The sequence below is a fragment of the Amphiura filiformis genome, chromosome 3 (genome assembly GCF_039555335.1).
Source record: "Amphiura filiformis chromosome 3, Afil_fr2py, whole genome shotgun sequence".
NCBI lineage: Eukaryota > Metazoa > Echinodermata > Ophiuroidea > Amphilepidida > Amphiuridae > Amphiura > Amphiura filiformis.
In genome coordinates, this window is record NC_092630.1 from 47,860,906 (window position 1) to 47,876,957 (window position 16,052).

The following is a 16,052-nucleotide window of genomic DNA, read 5'->3' on the forward strand; positions in this document are numbered from 1 at the left end:
CATTGCAGTTTATAAATGATATTCTCGAAGTATCAATACGTCATGAAATATGACCCAAAGGCTGAAATTGTTAACTAAACTTGATTGTTGGGAGTGGCCTTCTTTTTCTCACTTCTCTTTTCATACAGGCCAGCATGCTTACCGTATACAAGCTTTTTAACCTGGCTTGAGCATTTTGTTTGAGCCTGGTCCCATCAGGACCCAAGCGTGTCTCCGCACGGAGCGACCGTTTAAACAAACAAACAATACGTTGGTAAGGAAATGCAATTACGACCAATGACCCCCTTTTAAATTTGCACCAAATCTGCAAAATAATTGTTTGCCCGCTTCGCGCGCATAAACAATTTTTACATTTTTGTGGCAATTTTAGCTTTAAAATGGAAAATGTTCGCAATTAGGTACAGGGAGCCTACCCTTAATTTTATAGCGTTTCCACAAATAATGACCCCCGTTTTCTTGGAGCCGCCACTGAATGACCCCTTTCATATTCGAGTCTCCCCCTCCTGGATTGTCTAGGCTTAGTGTGCGTAGGCCTACGGGCTAGTGGGTGGACTTGGAGCTACTTAGGCTATGTAGGCCTAAGCCTGCAAAATTTCTGCAGCCATAAATTGGGCCGCTGCAAACATAATATTATAGTTTAGGGTTTAAAAATAAATACACGGCCTGCACAACTCGAATTTGGGTAACCTCATACGCAAACGAATATGTTATTATATGTAAATGTAAATGCATCACATAATTATTGGATTTCCTTACCAAACGTATTGTGGTGTACGTGTATTGAGATACAAAATTCACAGCAACAGCACAGAACAGGTTGAAGTTGAACATACTGCGCCACCGCCATGAAGCAGCGGAAATGCGTCGTCATTTTATTGAATATTTTGTAGGCGCTTCACAACTCTTTTAAGCACCGGATACCAAAATATTGACCTAGTATTTAAATACAATAATTACATGTGGCAATGGATCATAATATCACCCTATCCGTTTCGTTTAATCTGTCTCAAAGAAATTAACTTGATAAATTTTCTTGCCAAAATTAAAAAAGTAAACATGACTCTGATATTTCTAACACTGCCCAGAAAACTACTATCAATTTTCATTTCAATCAGATCAGAGCAACTTTCCAATATTCGATTCAGGATTTTATCTAAACAATTATACACTTACAATTTTTTTTACCAGCATCTGATGAAAAGGAATCACTATTTAATATTACGAATTAAACAAGTACTATTTTCAGGTAAATTCACACATCGCGTGCAAAAGCCACGGTTCGTATTCAGAAACCATGTGGCAAATGCTAATGCAAGCACGCATGGGTTTGTTGATGTTTTGATCAGCGAAAAACGTGGATTGTATGGGCGTGGTGCCTGTACCCACGTGTGTCACATATGGACATTAACCTCATAAGACGGCTCCTCTGATTGGTTAGCTAAAAATAGCTCACGTAACCTGGGTAGTGATAACCAATCGACGAAGGGCTTATATTCACGTGACAGGTTTGTTTGCATTTTGACCTCTGTCAACGTGCCGTTGCGCGTAGAGCCAAAACAAAACTGGAATTACGATCAAACGAACAGAGCAAGGAAAGCGAACCACAGCAGAATCAACTGAATTTTCTTCCACTTCCTAGCTTTTTATCTAGGAATAAGTATACCCGATCGTCATGGCGGCCGTGTCTATGCTCAATATAACTCAATTGTTGCAAGCTGCAGAATTTTTGGAAAGACGAGAGCGTGGTAAGTGTGAAATTTTAGGAATTTAAAGCAGTAAGTGATTTCACACACCGTGTGTATTTTGTTCGATGCCCAATTTTGACAGCTGCCGTCACGTGTATTATTGTGTATTGCAAAAATGGATTTCTCGATATGGAATTTACTTTTATTTTTTGCGCAGAACATGGATATGCTTCTACCCTCCCCTATAACCATGATTCATCGAAGAGGAAGACAAAAGTAAAGAGACTTCATTCAAATAGGTAAGGCTAGTAAAAAGATATAATTCATGGATTTCCGAGCTCTGACATGCTGACCGACATCAAAAGGAAAAGAAACCTGTAACTTTGGCTGGTTGTGGCACGTAGTTGGAGGTCAACGACGAAAATTAATCGTATTTTTGAATATTAGTTTCATGGGTGAATATTAGTTGATTTGCAATTTGTTCTTTAGAAACTCATCATCATGCATCCAATGCATCGGAAGTATGGTTTCCAACATGAGAAACGTCACCGCCGCAAACCATGTACATGTACAATGTTGTAAACAAAATGAAATTGAACTCGTGACTAAATTTGTTAGCGAAAAGTGGTACGATAACCCTCGTATTAATAATCATATTAGAATTTTAAATAGTAAGTTGTGTGTTTTGATAAAATGTGAACAATTGTGTTAATTCTTATTGCATGGTGTGTAAAAACTTCTGTTGTGTTGGAATTCTATGATTGTATTTGACCCTGAAAACACAGCAAGTCTTCGCATGCTCATGACTCACTGTCGTCATGTTATTATCCGGGTATGGTGTTGTTTACGTCAGTGGCCATTTTCTGTTCTCTTTTCCGTTCCGATTTCTGATGACATTATAAGGGACGCACCATTTGATATCAAGGGGGGGGCTGGGTAGTTGGGGTCGTGACAATTTTTTTTTTTTTAGCACCTCGGTGAAGCAAATTTTTTTTTTTTAGCCCCTGGATGAAGCAAAAATTTTTTTTTTCAACACCTCGGAGAGGCAAATTTTTTTTTTTTGCAATCGTTAAGTCCTATAATTTTCAACAATTTGTTTGTCGAGTTGTAAAAATTTGTCCATATCATTTTTACGTTTTGTAGCAACTAAATTTCGAGTGCCACAAAAAAAAATCATTATTTTTATGTGTAAAATTTTCTTGAAGTATAATGAACCTCTTTTGGCGCGAAATATTTTGGCATATTAAAGCTAAACTGGTGAAATATGGAATAAAAGCCAAACTGGTGAAATATGGAATAAATGCGCGCGAAGCGCGCAAAAATTCGTGGTTTTAGGTTAATTTTGTCAGAAACACACATACAGGCGTCAACTTTGGGGATGATTGTATGATGGACCACCCCCAGCAAATATTGGGGATTTATCCTCCTGAGATCTACGCCTATGCTCTCAATCAGTCATGTGGCACAGATTTCTATGACAATGGGGTGGAATTTGGTGGGAAAACTGTGAAGTAGAGTGAATCAAGTGTTTTCACTCACAGAACCGGTTTAATAACTTTTCATAAACAAATGCGCACAAAATACGTACCAGTTTGAAGCTAAAATATGTTCTTGATGAAAAAAGTGGCAAATTCGCGCGAAGCGGGAAAAAAATTGGCAATATAAAAGCTATGAGGTTAATTTTTCTTCACTATTCTGTGACAAATTTTTTTCACCCTTGACATCAAATCTTTTTTTTTCTGGTCCGAGGTGGATCAAATTTTTTTTTTTTTAGTCTGAAGTGGAGCAAATTTTTTTTTTTTGCTCAGATGGCGCGACAAAATTTTTTTTTTCAAAAACTACCCAGCCCCCCCTTGGTATCTAATGAAAGCGTCCCTAAATTGTTCACAACATAAAAGTGCGCCTAAATCATCAATATTATAATTTTTATGTTACTTGCTGCACCGTGTATCTTATCCTGCCAAAAACACCACTTGACAAAATCAGGTCAGCGTACAGTATCATTTAAGACAAGATCCAAAAACATTGAGGCACAACTCGATCAAAAGACGTTCTCGAGCTCTTTGCACTCTTGTTTAAATCTTGCGAAAGTTAAGTTTTTTGTTTTATCAGGGATGATTATTTCTAATTATTTTAACTTTTTACAATAAACGAATTGGGCGCGCAGAAACCATTTGTCTTTTGTACACAATGCTTGATAGAGGTACCGGCATTGCAACGTGGCTGGCTAGTTTTTACACACAGCTGACCGGCAATCAGCTGGGCGCCCGCCTAGAGGCCCAAACCAAACAAATGATTTTCAATCGAAACTCCCTTTTTCTCCCCAACTCAAAAATGGGTGTTGATTCAGTTTTCTTAAATTTTCTTGCAGTCGATCTACACACAACGAACTTGAGAAGAATAGGTAAGTTTTTGGGTTTTTTAAAAGTTTGTACATGCAGCTAGCTGAACGTTGGGAACAGTTGGTTGTTAAGTTCCCTCCAAATTCAGTTAAGTGTGTGTTATTGATTCTGTGGTCTTTGCCTATTCATGCCATAGTATTGATTGTTTGAACATTGTGTTGGGTGTGATCTTTGATAGGGACAGGATGGGGAACAATTACATCATCAGCCTGGATCATCACTTGAATGACAGATCTGATTAGAACACTTCACTTGATTGAAGTATTATGTTGATCTGATTTGTGAGATCTTGAAGAATAAGCAGCAGAATTAAGAAGCTTTTCCCATCTAGTAAATAGTCCTATTTCATAAAAATATGGTTGCTGCATTGCATTGGCAATTTGGCATCTGAAGTTGTATTCAAATAATTATTACCTGTTAATTTTAAGCCACTTAATTTTTTAAAATTTAAGGGACATGAAGTCCATTAATTTCAGGCCAAATTTGACTTTGGTATGATATAAATTCACTACACCTCAAAACTCTGCATGCATTGCATTGTCTCTTGATTACACCATTTCATGGTACTGGTAGTGTACAAAGGTGTATTATCAATAAATGAACTGATTATAGATGATTATGCCATTGCCCTTGATCATAGAAATCAGCACGAATAAAATTAAACAAGTAAATTAGCCCTGCCTGTAACAACTTGTTTTTTTCCACCCCCATATTCTTACTATTCTATGCAAATCAATTGCCAACCATGAGGGCATTGTTCAAGGCTTGTATTCTGTCAAGCAAGGCCTATTGATGATCTCTCAACTTTATTTGTATTTGTTTACCTCGGAGTTTTGGCGCCCTGCCAAATCAGTATTGGTCTTTTTACTATGACAGGTCCACACATGACTCGCTCTATAAATAGAATAAAAAGGGCCAGAGGAACAGGCCATGAAGAGTGCAAAAGTCAAATATTTTTATGGGTAGAATATGAGAAGAAAGTGCAAAAGTCAAATATTTTTATGGGTAGAAATATACAAGAATACTAAAATTACAACAGGTCACCTGAAGTGTGTATGAAAAGTAATAATTGGACAGAATATAGATTTCTTGAAGAATAATTTCCACATGCAGGGCATGGGATTGGGTTTGGTCTCTATGGTTTGGTCTATTCAAAGAGTGAAGTGTTTGTATAACTGTACCAGGTTTTATGCACATCTCTATTGAGTTGTATAATCTGTTTGACAAAGGGATTCTGCATTTGCCAAAAGTATTATAAAACCACTTACAGCACAAGCTGAGCAGAATCATTCATGAATTATGTGAGTCAAGCATGATCAGTGTTTCTAGATTGCAGTATCATAACAAAGTAAAAAGTTTACCTATTAGGAAAATATAATTTTTGATAACTATCCTAAGAGCTTTAACACCTTGTGAATGAAGAGGTTAGAAACGTTGGAAGTATATTTCAGTGAAATACTTTAGCGTTGGTGGAAAAGACAGTGCAAAATGCAAGATGGAACATTGTTGTTTACAATTGACATGCTGAAACATTTTGGCTATGATTAAACACTGTATCCATTGAGCTGCGCTGCGCTGCTGCACAACAACACCAGCATCTTTCCCATGCATGCATTTACCCATATTTACAAGCAGTATTGTGTATTCAGGTGATATCAGTGCAACTACGGTAATTTAAAGCTGAACCCACACCTGCAAGTCCTGCATACATTTCTTTATTGCATGTAATGTTTGATAAAGAATATAAAAAATAAAATATATTGTCATACCAAAATTAACAGTCCCATAGTATCAGATTTAAGATACCGTACATCAACGTCAAATTATTATGTTATTGTTTTGTCTTTTTTAAATATTCTTTTTATTTACATTAATGTAAGCAAGCTAGCAGTGTTCCATGCAGACACATTTCTGAACACCAACATCATGCAGGAATTAGCAGGATACATAGCACTCCATGTTTTCGGGTCGTAATTGTATGTTATGCTTATGAAGCATGCGCTATGTATGTTTAATATTATCTCCACCCAGGAGCTCTTCCACCTGACTTCAATTTCTCAATGGGCACACCATGTAAATAGTCAAATCGGCCAGCAAGTGGTGGTTTGCTAGCCGCTGTATTAAAATCCCCTTTAGATAGTTTACCAAGTCGAGCAGAAAATGTTGCGGAAACCGAACCTGGCATTGTGTGTAGGGTTGTTATAAAAGCACTAGGGCTGAAATTTCATTGCGAGGGTCTTGATTGTTCTAGACACGTGGGCTCCCTAACCACCAAACCTTTTGTGTCAATGAGTGATGCTATTACAACAAGAGCAAAGAATAAAACATTGTTCTTACTATAAAAGCCACATCTGGGTTAGCTCAAGTTGAAGTAATGTAGCAGTCTTTTAAATTGTAATGATCATGTAAATTGGTGTAAAATATCATTGTTTATCACTATATGGGGTCAGAGACCTACAAAAGAATGGCATAATAGTTGAACTAAATATTATTAGTTAAAGGAAGACTTAATATCAGCTGTTTTCACCCCATTTTCAGCTGCTATTGCACAACACCCTACCAGCTGTTTTAAATGTTTGTTTAAAAATTCAAACAATACACGTGCATGATGCACGTGGTAGTGCCGGCATGAAGGGAAAGAACATGGAAATATTGGTTGGAACTAGCAAGTTCCCTTAAACATGAATTACATGAATGCTACGTGTGAAATATGACATTCTTGTGAAATTGAGCTTGTTTTTATGTGTTCGCCCAACAAAATAAATCCGACAATGCAAATCTGCTTAGGAACCAATATAGCAGAATTAAGTGTTTCTGTGCAAGTGGATTTAGTGGAAAGTATTTTTAATAGAAAAGTTTCACTTTTGCAACAAGTTTTGATTACTCTATTGTTGGAGTGTTTCTTTGTTGCTAATTTGCAATTCCTCAAGATGATATAGATAAAGCTTGTTCTCTGACCTTGCATAGTAATTTGGATTGTTTGTGTACTTGGCAATCAGGTTATCATCAGGAAGGATAGGAAAGGGCAATTCTCAAGGCCTGGGTTTGTATGATGATCATATCCTGTACTTGATGATACTGGGGCTATTAATAACTTTATTGGGTCAAGGTAAAGCTGGGGCAGCTAAATTCCTCTTATATATCAACACTCCTAAGGCCTAGATATAGACTGTACATGTATGGAGTTTTAAAGTTTTACTATGATTTCATCATTTCATAAAAAGGGCATGTCTACATGCAGCATACACCTAATGTTGTGGTTTTAAGGTCAACGTGGTCAAGGGCATGTACATTATATAGTGGAGCTAGCTGTGGAATGTCATCACAATGGGGGTGCAAGGACGTCCACAGGATATCCCCATGTGCTGACTGGGTGGCTAACCATACAGCACATAAACAATGTACATGAGTGGTGACTGAGGGCAGACATGTGTGGAGTGTGATCATGGTCAATGGTGACTGCAAGCATTGCTCATCAGTGCCTTGGGTCATCATCATTATACAGAGAAGCAGTTTGCCTTGTGACTTTAGTAGCAATCCTTGACAACAATGCCCATTCCAACAAAGCATTTTGATGGTATTTATCTAAAGTTTTTGTTTCATTGACACCTGCCTAGCTTGCAGGTTTCTTGTTTGATTTCTTGACTGGGTCTGGATGCCAGATGTCTCGTCTCAAAATGGTGAAATAGTGTGCACATCTCAAGTAATACCATGGTAATACATATCATATGTTTTGGGAGCTAATGTGCAGCATGTACCCTGCGTGAAATGACCTGTGTATGGTTTGGGTATACCCAAGTTTGATTTTTTTGTCCCCCACCCACACACTTTTGTCACATTTAGGGCCTATTACAGTATTCATAAACTTGCCATCCTCAAAAAGAAATGAGTTGCCCCACAACTTGATATAAAAAGCAAATAATACAAACCAGAAAATGAAGAATATGACCCTTTCACATTTACATGAATGTTGAAATCAAGATGTGCCACAAGGCTTGTTTTGAGGTATGGCTAAATAAGGAGTTTCTAATTGAAATCTTGACTAGTAAAAGGCTGTTGACCTGGTGTGCAAATGCCAGTTGAGGAGAATGTGGTAAAATCAGGAAATCTAGGCATGCTGAAAAATTTGGCTCAGTGCATGACAGCTTAGTACAATTGGCATGGGCAACAAGTGTTCTGGCAATCAACCAGTTGTTTCAATGTAAGAATTAACAAGCAAATTTAGGTCAAGACTTTTTGAGGTCACAAGAAAACAGCTCAAGGGAGTTTAATTTTGGAGAAAATTGTTGAACATTGTACATGTAGTCATGTACATAGATTGCAGCCATACTGGCTTTGAAATGCCTCAATTGAGACTGGTTCTGTTTACCCAAATCTGACAAATCTAAAATTGGAGCCCAGACCTGCAGACCAACAAATGGTTGCTTTCCCATGTAGTACTGTGCTCAAACACACATGCACACACCACATGTCTGTTCCGTTGACAGGTTGTTGTTTGATATTCTGACATCACATGTAACCTTTGACCCATCACGTTGAACTTGTAACACCTTTTTCCATTGGTTGCAAGGAATCTGTCTGACCCTTGTGGATTTATTGGTGGCATTTGAGCTGACAGCATTTGCCAAGTAGCCCTGCCAAAAGGAAAGTGTTTACAACTTTTTGAGCAGCCTATCCAGGGGTGCTCTATGGTTCAGTGAAGCCTCAATGACCCTGTTTAATCAACACAGAGAGCTTTACAATGGGTTTGATCACAGACCCCAGTGGTTTGATTTCATCATGGTGTCCCATGACTTAAACCTGGCTTGCCTTATTATTGGTTGTTGATGAGACACAGTGTTTGTGTTGTCACACACATTAATCTTATTGTATCTCATGATAATGGGTGGAATTACCCTCCACCAATTATTTGTGTCATATTAATGGTTATAAATAGACCTGATTTCTGATTCTTGTCTGGGGTACAATGTCTAGGTTAATTCATAGTGCATTGATCAGCCCACATGCTAGATGGCTAGTCCCAGCATACATAAAATTGGTTTAATAGAACAGACAACATGGGGAATTCCATTGCATGTATTGCTCAATATACTTGTTTAAATATTGATGGCGATGTTGGAATTTACATTTTTATGGTTAGTATTAAAATTAATGCAAAACCACACCCTCGTAGACAATACGATTATCATCGCGTAAGCATTTTTTGTTTCAGTTTGAAATGAAATTGATCAAATGGGAAATTTCATAATGAAATCATGCAACATGTGGGGAATATTATGCAAAATCATGATTGATTTGGCACATTAAAATTAACATGTATAATGTTGATTCATTGCTGATGAGCAAAATGATTCTGTTTTATTTGTTATTACAGAAATGTTGTCATGCTTTGTGATTTTCAGTAAAGCAAAATAAAGCAGAGGATAAAGATTAATAATTCAATGACATTCTACAATGATATTGAAAATGCTGTTGAATTTATTAGTGATGTTAGCTTGTGATTAAAATGAGGAAGTGATTATGTAACCAAATGGATGGTAACAATAGATAGGTCAACAATTCATATTCAAATGAACCCAAAGAAAGGAGGGGATTGATTGTTTGATGTTAGCTGCCCAGAGACAGGCCATTGTCTGTGGCTGTGAACCATGATCATGACGGTTGCCAACCCTGTTCCAATTGAGCGATTTGGAGATTTCCCCCTGGTGGCTTTACCACTAGAATGGTTAAAAGAGAAAAATTGGGCAACGTTGCCAACCCTACTGTAATTGTAAAATGAAACGTTGTATAAAATGTGGGACAAGGCTTCAGAAGGGACTCTGTTACAGGATCATGAAGATAGTTTGTAATTTGATTAAGTCGACACCCTGCAGATAGTTCAAGATGATCTTCCCACTTCAGATCAGGTGCAGGCATATATTGTTCAAAGTTGATGATAAACCAAAATACTAACCTTTTCTACCTGCTAATATCTAGGGCAAGTTTGGTTTGATAAGTTAGCAATTACTGGTGGTGCTTGAATCCATCAAAGATCAGCAGATGAGATGAGATCTATTACAAATCACAAGCTTATGTAGGTTAACCATTAATATCATGCTGACAACCAATTTTCCCATCTTCATGTAGTGTGTGTTTCTGTGTCTGTCTTGGCTCTTCCAAGTAGATGTTTATATACGTACAAACTCCGCTTCGTAATATCCTGATATGTGCAACCCGCAATGGGACAGAATTAGATTCAAGACAGCTCATAATAGGGGTCAGTAAGAATTGTTCACATTGCCAGTGCCTGCCTTTCAGTTTTTACTGGACTGTATTTCTGATTTGGCACTTGTAATATTGTTGGCGATATGTCATTGCTGTGTATGATGGTTGAGCCTGCAGGCATGAATTGTAAACACTAAATTGGCTTGGCAGGAAGGGGCTTGAATGAGGGGGGAAACAAACTGACTGACATGCTATGAATTGTGTCTATAAATGTACATGCGCCTGCTTTTTTGTACATTTGTTTTAAGTACAATCTGTTTTGGACAACAAAAGGTTAGCACATTGCACATTTTATTGTGTGTTCTAAATGACACTAATACAGTCACAGATGTGTAAACAAAAAAGACAATGTTGTGCAAAAACTGTGTTTCATTGATCCCCTCCATATGTCAGTTTTGAGTGCTTCATTGTGCGTGTGTAATGCAAATTGAAAGGTTGTATGTTAGAACATCAAGTGGCTGTAACAACTTTGTAGCCATTTTGTGTTAATTTATCTTTAGATATCCTGCGATTGTCAATTTTTCTCTCCCTACCCCCGACAGTTCATCTAATGGCAGTGAATAATAACACTGTCAAAATTGATCATCTTCGGCATATGGTTTTTCGTTGCAACTCTCTGCAAACTTTTCATAATTACCTCTCCACTCTGCGCACATGGAGTATGAAACTGATACCAATAATAGTTGGCGTGCAAGCAAGAACATGTACGTAAATGACCGATGGCGCTCTCTCCTGCCATCAGATGACAGCTGGACTATAAAGATGTTGACATGAGGCTCATTAAGCGCGAGCCAATTAAACCCAACGAGGTTGATTGCGGAGGCATACCTGGACATTGGGTCTTAAATGGATAAGCTCTCACCCTGGAGTGTAGCATCAGTAATGAAGTGCACTCACATACTTCCTGTCATCCAGTCAGGATATATTCATGTCATCAAAGAAACATGGAAAGGGGTCACAGTAATGGTTCCCTCAAATGCCAAGTTGTGGTTCTTGATTTTGGTGTACAAATTTCTTCTTTTTTATGTATTAACATGCACTGGTTACATTAATTTAAAGATATTCCATGCTTTCCAAAAATGATACTACCTGGTACAAGTTGAAGGACTGTAGGTGAGGGTTTATCCCCCAAGATCATTTTAGAATTCATCAGTATAACATCAAACATACTTAATTTAAATAGCAATTAGCAGACATGTGCAAATGAGAAGAAAAACAACCTGATCTCGGCATATTGTTACCAATTTCTCCATAACAATCGGATTCAAGCAACGATTTGGAAGTAAAAGTAGTATTTGCAGGACCTTGTGGCTATATCACTCAGCTAAGAACTAGGCAAACTGCTGACAGAATTCACGTTTTATCATGAATGCATTTATTAGCTAAGAGTGAAAGTTTTTGATGTGGTGTCAATGCACTATGCAAAGAAAATCTTATGTACTTTGTGCATTTGAAGTCCAACAAACAATTAGGTCTGTTTTGACACTTTGTGTGTCAATGCACCTTAACAGGCGTAGCTTGAAAAGAGCAGTCCATGGTTTCAGTTTACAATATTTATATCACTGCTATGGCTCGTTGCATCCTGTGATATTTAGAAAAGGCAACTGCATGGGCTTTAAAAAATTGCATTTAATCGGCCAAGAACCTTAATGTGGCACAATTGATGTTGACCCTATTTTTTCCTCCATCCACCCCATTTTCACATTGAATCAAGCAGGATTTTTTTCCTGTCAAAATGGCAAATTCCAAGACGCAAACGTAATTGATGGCATTTAACCAAAATGTTTACAGCTCCGTACTGGCCAATAATCAGAATCTACCTCGCAGTCCAGTGACACTACTACATGAACCAGATAGTGTAAAAGCCAGTGCTGTCACAACGCTGGCCAATGGCATGTGGCCAGCATGTCTCAACATGCATTCATTTCATCTGATCGTGTTCGCGGGCTTTGTGACCAGCCGCGGGCATTTTTAATCAATTGATTGGTATTGATCTACCAGTTGAACATCACATGTGAGCGTGTGCGATACCCTCATTTCAAAGCCAATTAACCTGGTATGTACGACTTGAAGATTCTTCAGTCCGCTAGGATTATATCTAGAGGAAATGCAATTTTAAGATTATTATACACAGATATTGAGTAGATATTTCATTTTCCCTGCTCTACACTGGTTTGAATATCTTTGTATTGGTTAGTGATTGCTTCATTCAAATAACATTTGCATTTTGCAAGTCCAAGCAGGCTCGTTAACACTTTCCTCACTAGCTTACATGCAAATGAAGCAATTGACCGATGGTCAACACGTAATATGAGTTGCTACCCATACCTGACTTCTTACATTTATTACGACTACTGACTGAACTGTACAACTACTTGGTTGGGAACTGGCTGATAGCTAGTTTATATATCAATTTTAAAATAGCCAAAGTAAATTGGCCACATTGTATCATTTTGGCTTGGTAGCCAGTGCCTCAGCTTTTACATATCACTCAATTTATTATGATTAAAGCCCTCTTCCAATTACACTTTATGGATGGTATGTCAATTTGCTTGCAATATGGCTGGCCTTTTAGCTTTGTGTCATCCTCATCAGCAGTAGTGCATAGCAGCCAAACTACTTTAGATCAGCCAGTATTTACAAATTGATAAAAAAAATTGATGATATTGTTAAGCGTGACATGTTGTGCATTCCCATTTGCATGATTTGGCTTGTACTCTTGATTTTGAATGTAATTAGATTATTAACTGCCGTACAATAAACCAAAATTGTGAGGTATATTGGTACAAATAAAAGTTCATTTACTGAGATATGGAATATTCCTATTTTATACACAAATGAGTAAAAGAAAAATGAGATTTTGTTTCTCCATTTGATAATAACAGCAAACCCTTACACTGCTTGATGTGATGTGCAAGATATGCATACCATTAGGGTTGCTATTCAGCTATAATTGTCATTGGATCCCACCAATGAAAGCATTGCATTGATAAGAAAATAACTATGGGCATATTATTTCTTGCCATTGCACTAATATAAAAAGATGCTATCTTCTATATAGAATCTAATTGACTACTATGTACATCAGAGGCAAAAATTATGCATGCAGTTCTTTATTTGGGCTGAAAAAAGGTGAACTCTCCATGACATCTTTTGTGGCAATACAATGAAGCATAAAGAATTGATGGACAGTAAAGATGGGTGAAATCTGGATCTTATCTGATTATACACTTGATAAGGAAGAGCTTCGAGGTCACAGTGGGAAACAGTGCTTTATTAGGACCGGAGTCCCTGCAAAAGGGTGTTGCCCCAGCTTTGAAAAATCATCTAATAATATGTTTTGTCAATTGTGCAGGTATTGTAAACCTGGCAAAGTGGTGAAATGGTGATTATTTCTCCCTAGAAACATACTCCACTGAAAAGTACTCTAAAGATATTTATATTTCTAAACTTGAGCCAATCACTTAGGAGACCAATAATGCCCAGGGCTGTGTAGTGATGGACACATGGGTGTGTCAGCTATGTTACTAGGCTGACCATTGGTCACGCTTTTATGCCGAGATGATCAGTAAGTAAGCAGTATATGCCCCCAAATTAACATCGTTTCTCAGCATCTTGGAAGTGTGCGAGCCATTCCAAATTTTCAGCTGGTACAGATGACACCGGGTCACTTGCTGCTTTGTTGTTACATCTGATCTCTCCTCTCAGGCTCTGTTGTCTTCATTATACTTAAAAGAGGAATACAGTACAGAATTGCCGGTTTTGGTTTTCATGGTAGGCAACACATTTCGGGGTCGGATTTCAAGCACAGAACTTGTTTGCATTGAGGACCCTGCAAAAACTATTGCTTTTTTGGAGGTGTCATCTTCCTTTTTTCCTCAATGCTACAATACTAACAAGTGTAATTGGAATGCAAATGTTCATTCTTACTGCTCAGCTCAATATTCAAATCTTGGTCCCATTGCCATGTACTCTACTAACTTTTCTAGCATTCATTTGAATATTTTGATGCAGAGTAATACAGCACATGATAATTCTTTGATTCTGATTGATAGTAATGGAGTGTGAGCGTGAACGTGAAGTATGCTGCATTCTGTTTGCAAATACCCTTTTGGCAATATACCCCCCACAACCAAACACTGGGGAAAACCTAGCTCTGCCCTAGCATCAGTGTACTGTATTTGTACACAATACGAGATGGATTGAATGTTTTGCGTGGCTCGAATCTCATGTGATAGATGACAGCTTGCTAGCGGTGTGAATGAATTGAAACCTATGTGGTGAACGTGTGTGGGGTAAGGCCAGCTTCATGTGATAGCATCATAGCTGTAAAGCATGTTATAATAAAGAAAATAATGATATGGAAGGATTATGCATCCATGGGTAGCATAAGCAAATGATTGCATCATTCATGCGATTGCGAGCTGAGCGCTGTGATTCTTAGTCCCATGTGGTTTTAACCCTGAAGACCAATTTGCATATTTGATTTTAATATTTCTGCAGCCTGGTAAATTTTTGCATTCTTATCTCACCATTGAAATGCCCTGTGAAATGCAGCAATGTTAAAATGTTGAGTTACCACTAGTTACCTGCAGCATAAAATACCCATATAGCGAAGTTGAAAGTTTTTTGAGATTAAATTTCACCCTTTGGGTAGAATGGCGGATAATTGTAATGAAATATGGGCGTGTCATAGTTATTAAGTACTTGCCAGCAAATCAGCAAAGTGTGATTTCTGAATTTAGTCACGACTAAGAATTTCAGCATTGCAGCTAATGATCAAGAGACTTACAAATTGCACTTACATGGGACCATGTAGACCTACTTGTATGAGCAAATCTTGTAAAAGGTACCATACACTGATGCCCGAAAATCAGCTTGGTAAACTTTGGTCTATTAAATGAAGACACTTCATCAAGAAAGTGTGTCTGGATACTTGAGGTATCCTATTTCATTTTCACTACAGGCTAAATACTACTAATTTATCATTTATATTAATTATGTGTGGTCATTCTCATTCAAGTGCATGTGGTCAGGTGTAAGCATATTCATAAATTGTGCTTGCAGGAACCTGCATTAATTAGAATTAATGAAGGGGCAGTTGGATGATGTGCATTTATAGTGATACGCTGTTCAACTCACATGGCATTCAGTTATTATTTCACATGTGTTTAGGAATGTTATTAATATAGCTGGCATTTTGCCTACATTAAAAGACAAAGAGTTCATTAGGAGGTTGGAGAGAGAACATTCCATCATACCATATGCATGGCTGGCTAAAGCTAGGCATGAACATATTTAATTTTATGCAAGGGCAAGTTAGCCAACCTTGCCATGGGTAAATGAACTTGCTTGGCTTCACATGCATGTTGTAACATAATCACCCGACCTATTATGAACCATTTTAAAGTATCAACTTGAAGCTAGATTAGATTTAGGCCTAATTAAGATTTGAAGGAAATAAATAGGATGGTTTTACAAAGGAGTTGGTGTTCTGGGATATGGTTTTACAAAGGAGTTGGTGTTCTGGGATATGGTTTTACAAAGGAGTTGGTGTTCTGGGATATGGTTTTACAAAGGAGTTGGTGTTCTAGGAGGATATCCCAGCTAACTAATAATCACATTCAACACATTGACCACTGATGAGAACATTTCCTGTGGAGGCTGGTCACCCACACACATCCACATCCACGTGGATAAA

General features: G+C 37.6%; 1 protein-coding gene across 1 annotated transcript in view; it reads left to right on the forward strand.

The window, feature by feature from the left end:
• Positions 1 to 1,550: 1,550 nt before the first annotated feature.
• Positions 1,551 to 16,052, forward strand: part of LOC140148639 (max dimerization protein 1-like) — a 33,001-nt gene continuing 18,499 nt past the window's right edge. Inside the window, exons 1-3 of the mRNA XM_072170667.1 lie at positions 1,551 to 1,745; positions 1,903 to 1,984; positions 4,057 to 4,089. Coding sequence (XP_072026768.1) covers positions 1,673 to 1,745; positions 1,903 to 1,984; positions 4,057 to 4,089 — 188 coding nt within the window. The 5' untranslated portion in view covers positions 1,551 to 1,672. The remainder of the gene's footprint in view (positions 1,746 to 1,902; positions 1,985 to 4,056; positions 4,090 to 16,052) is intronic.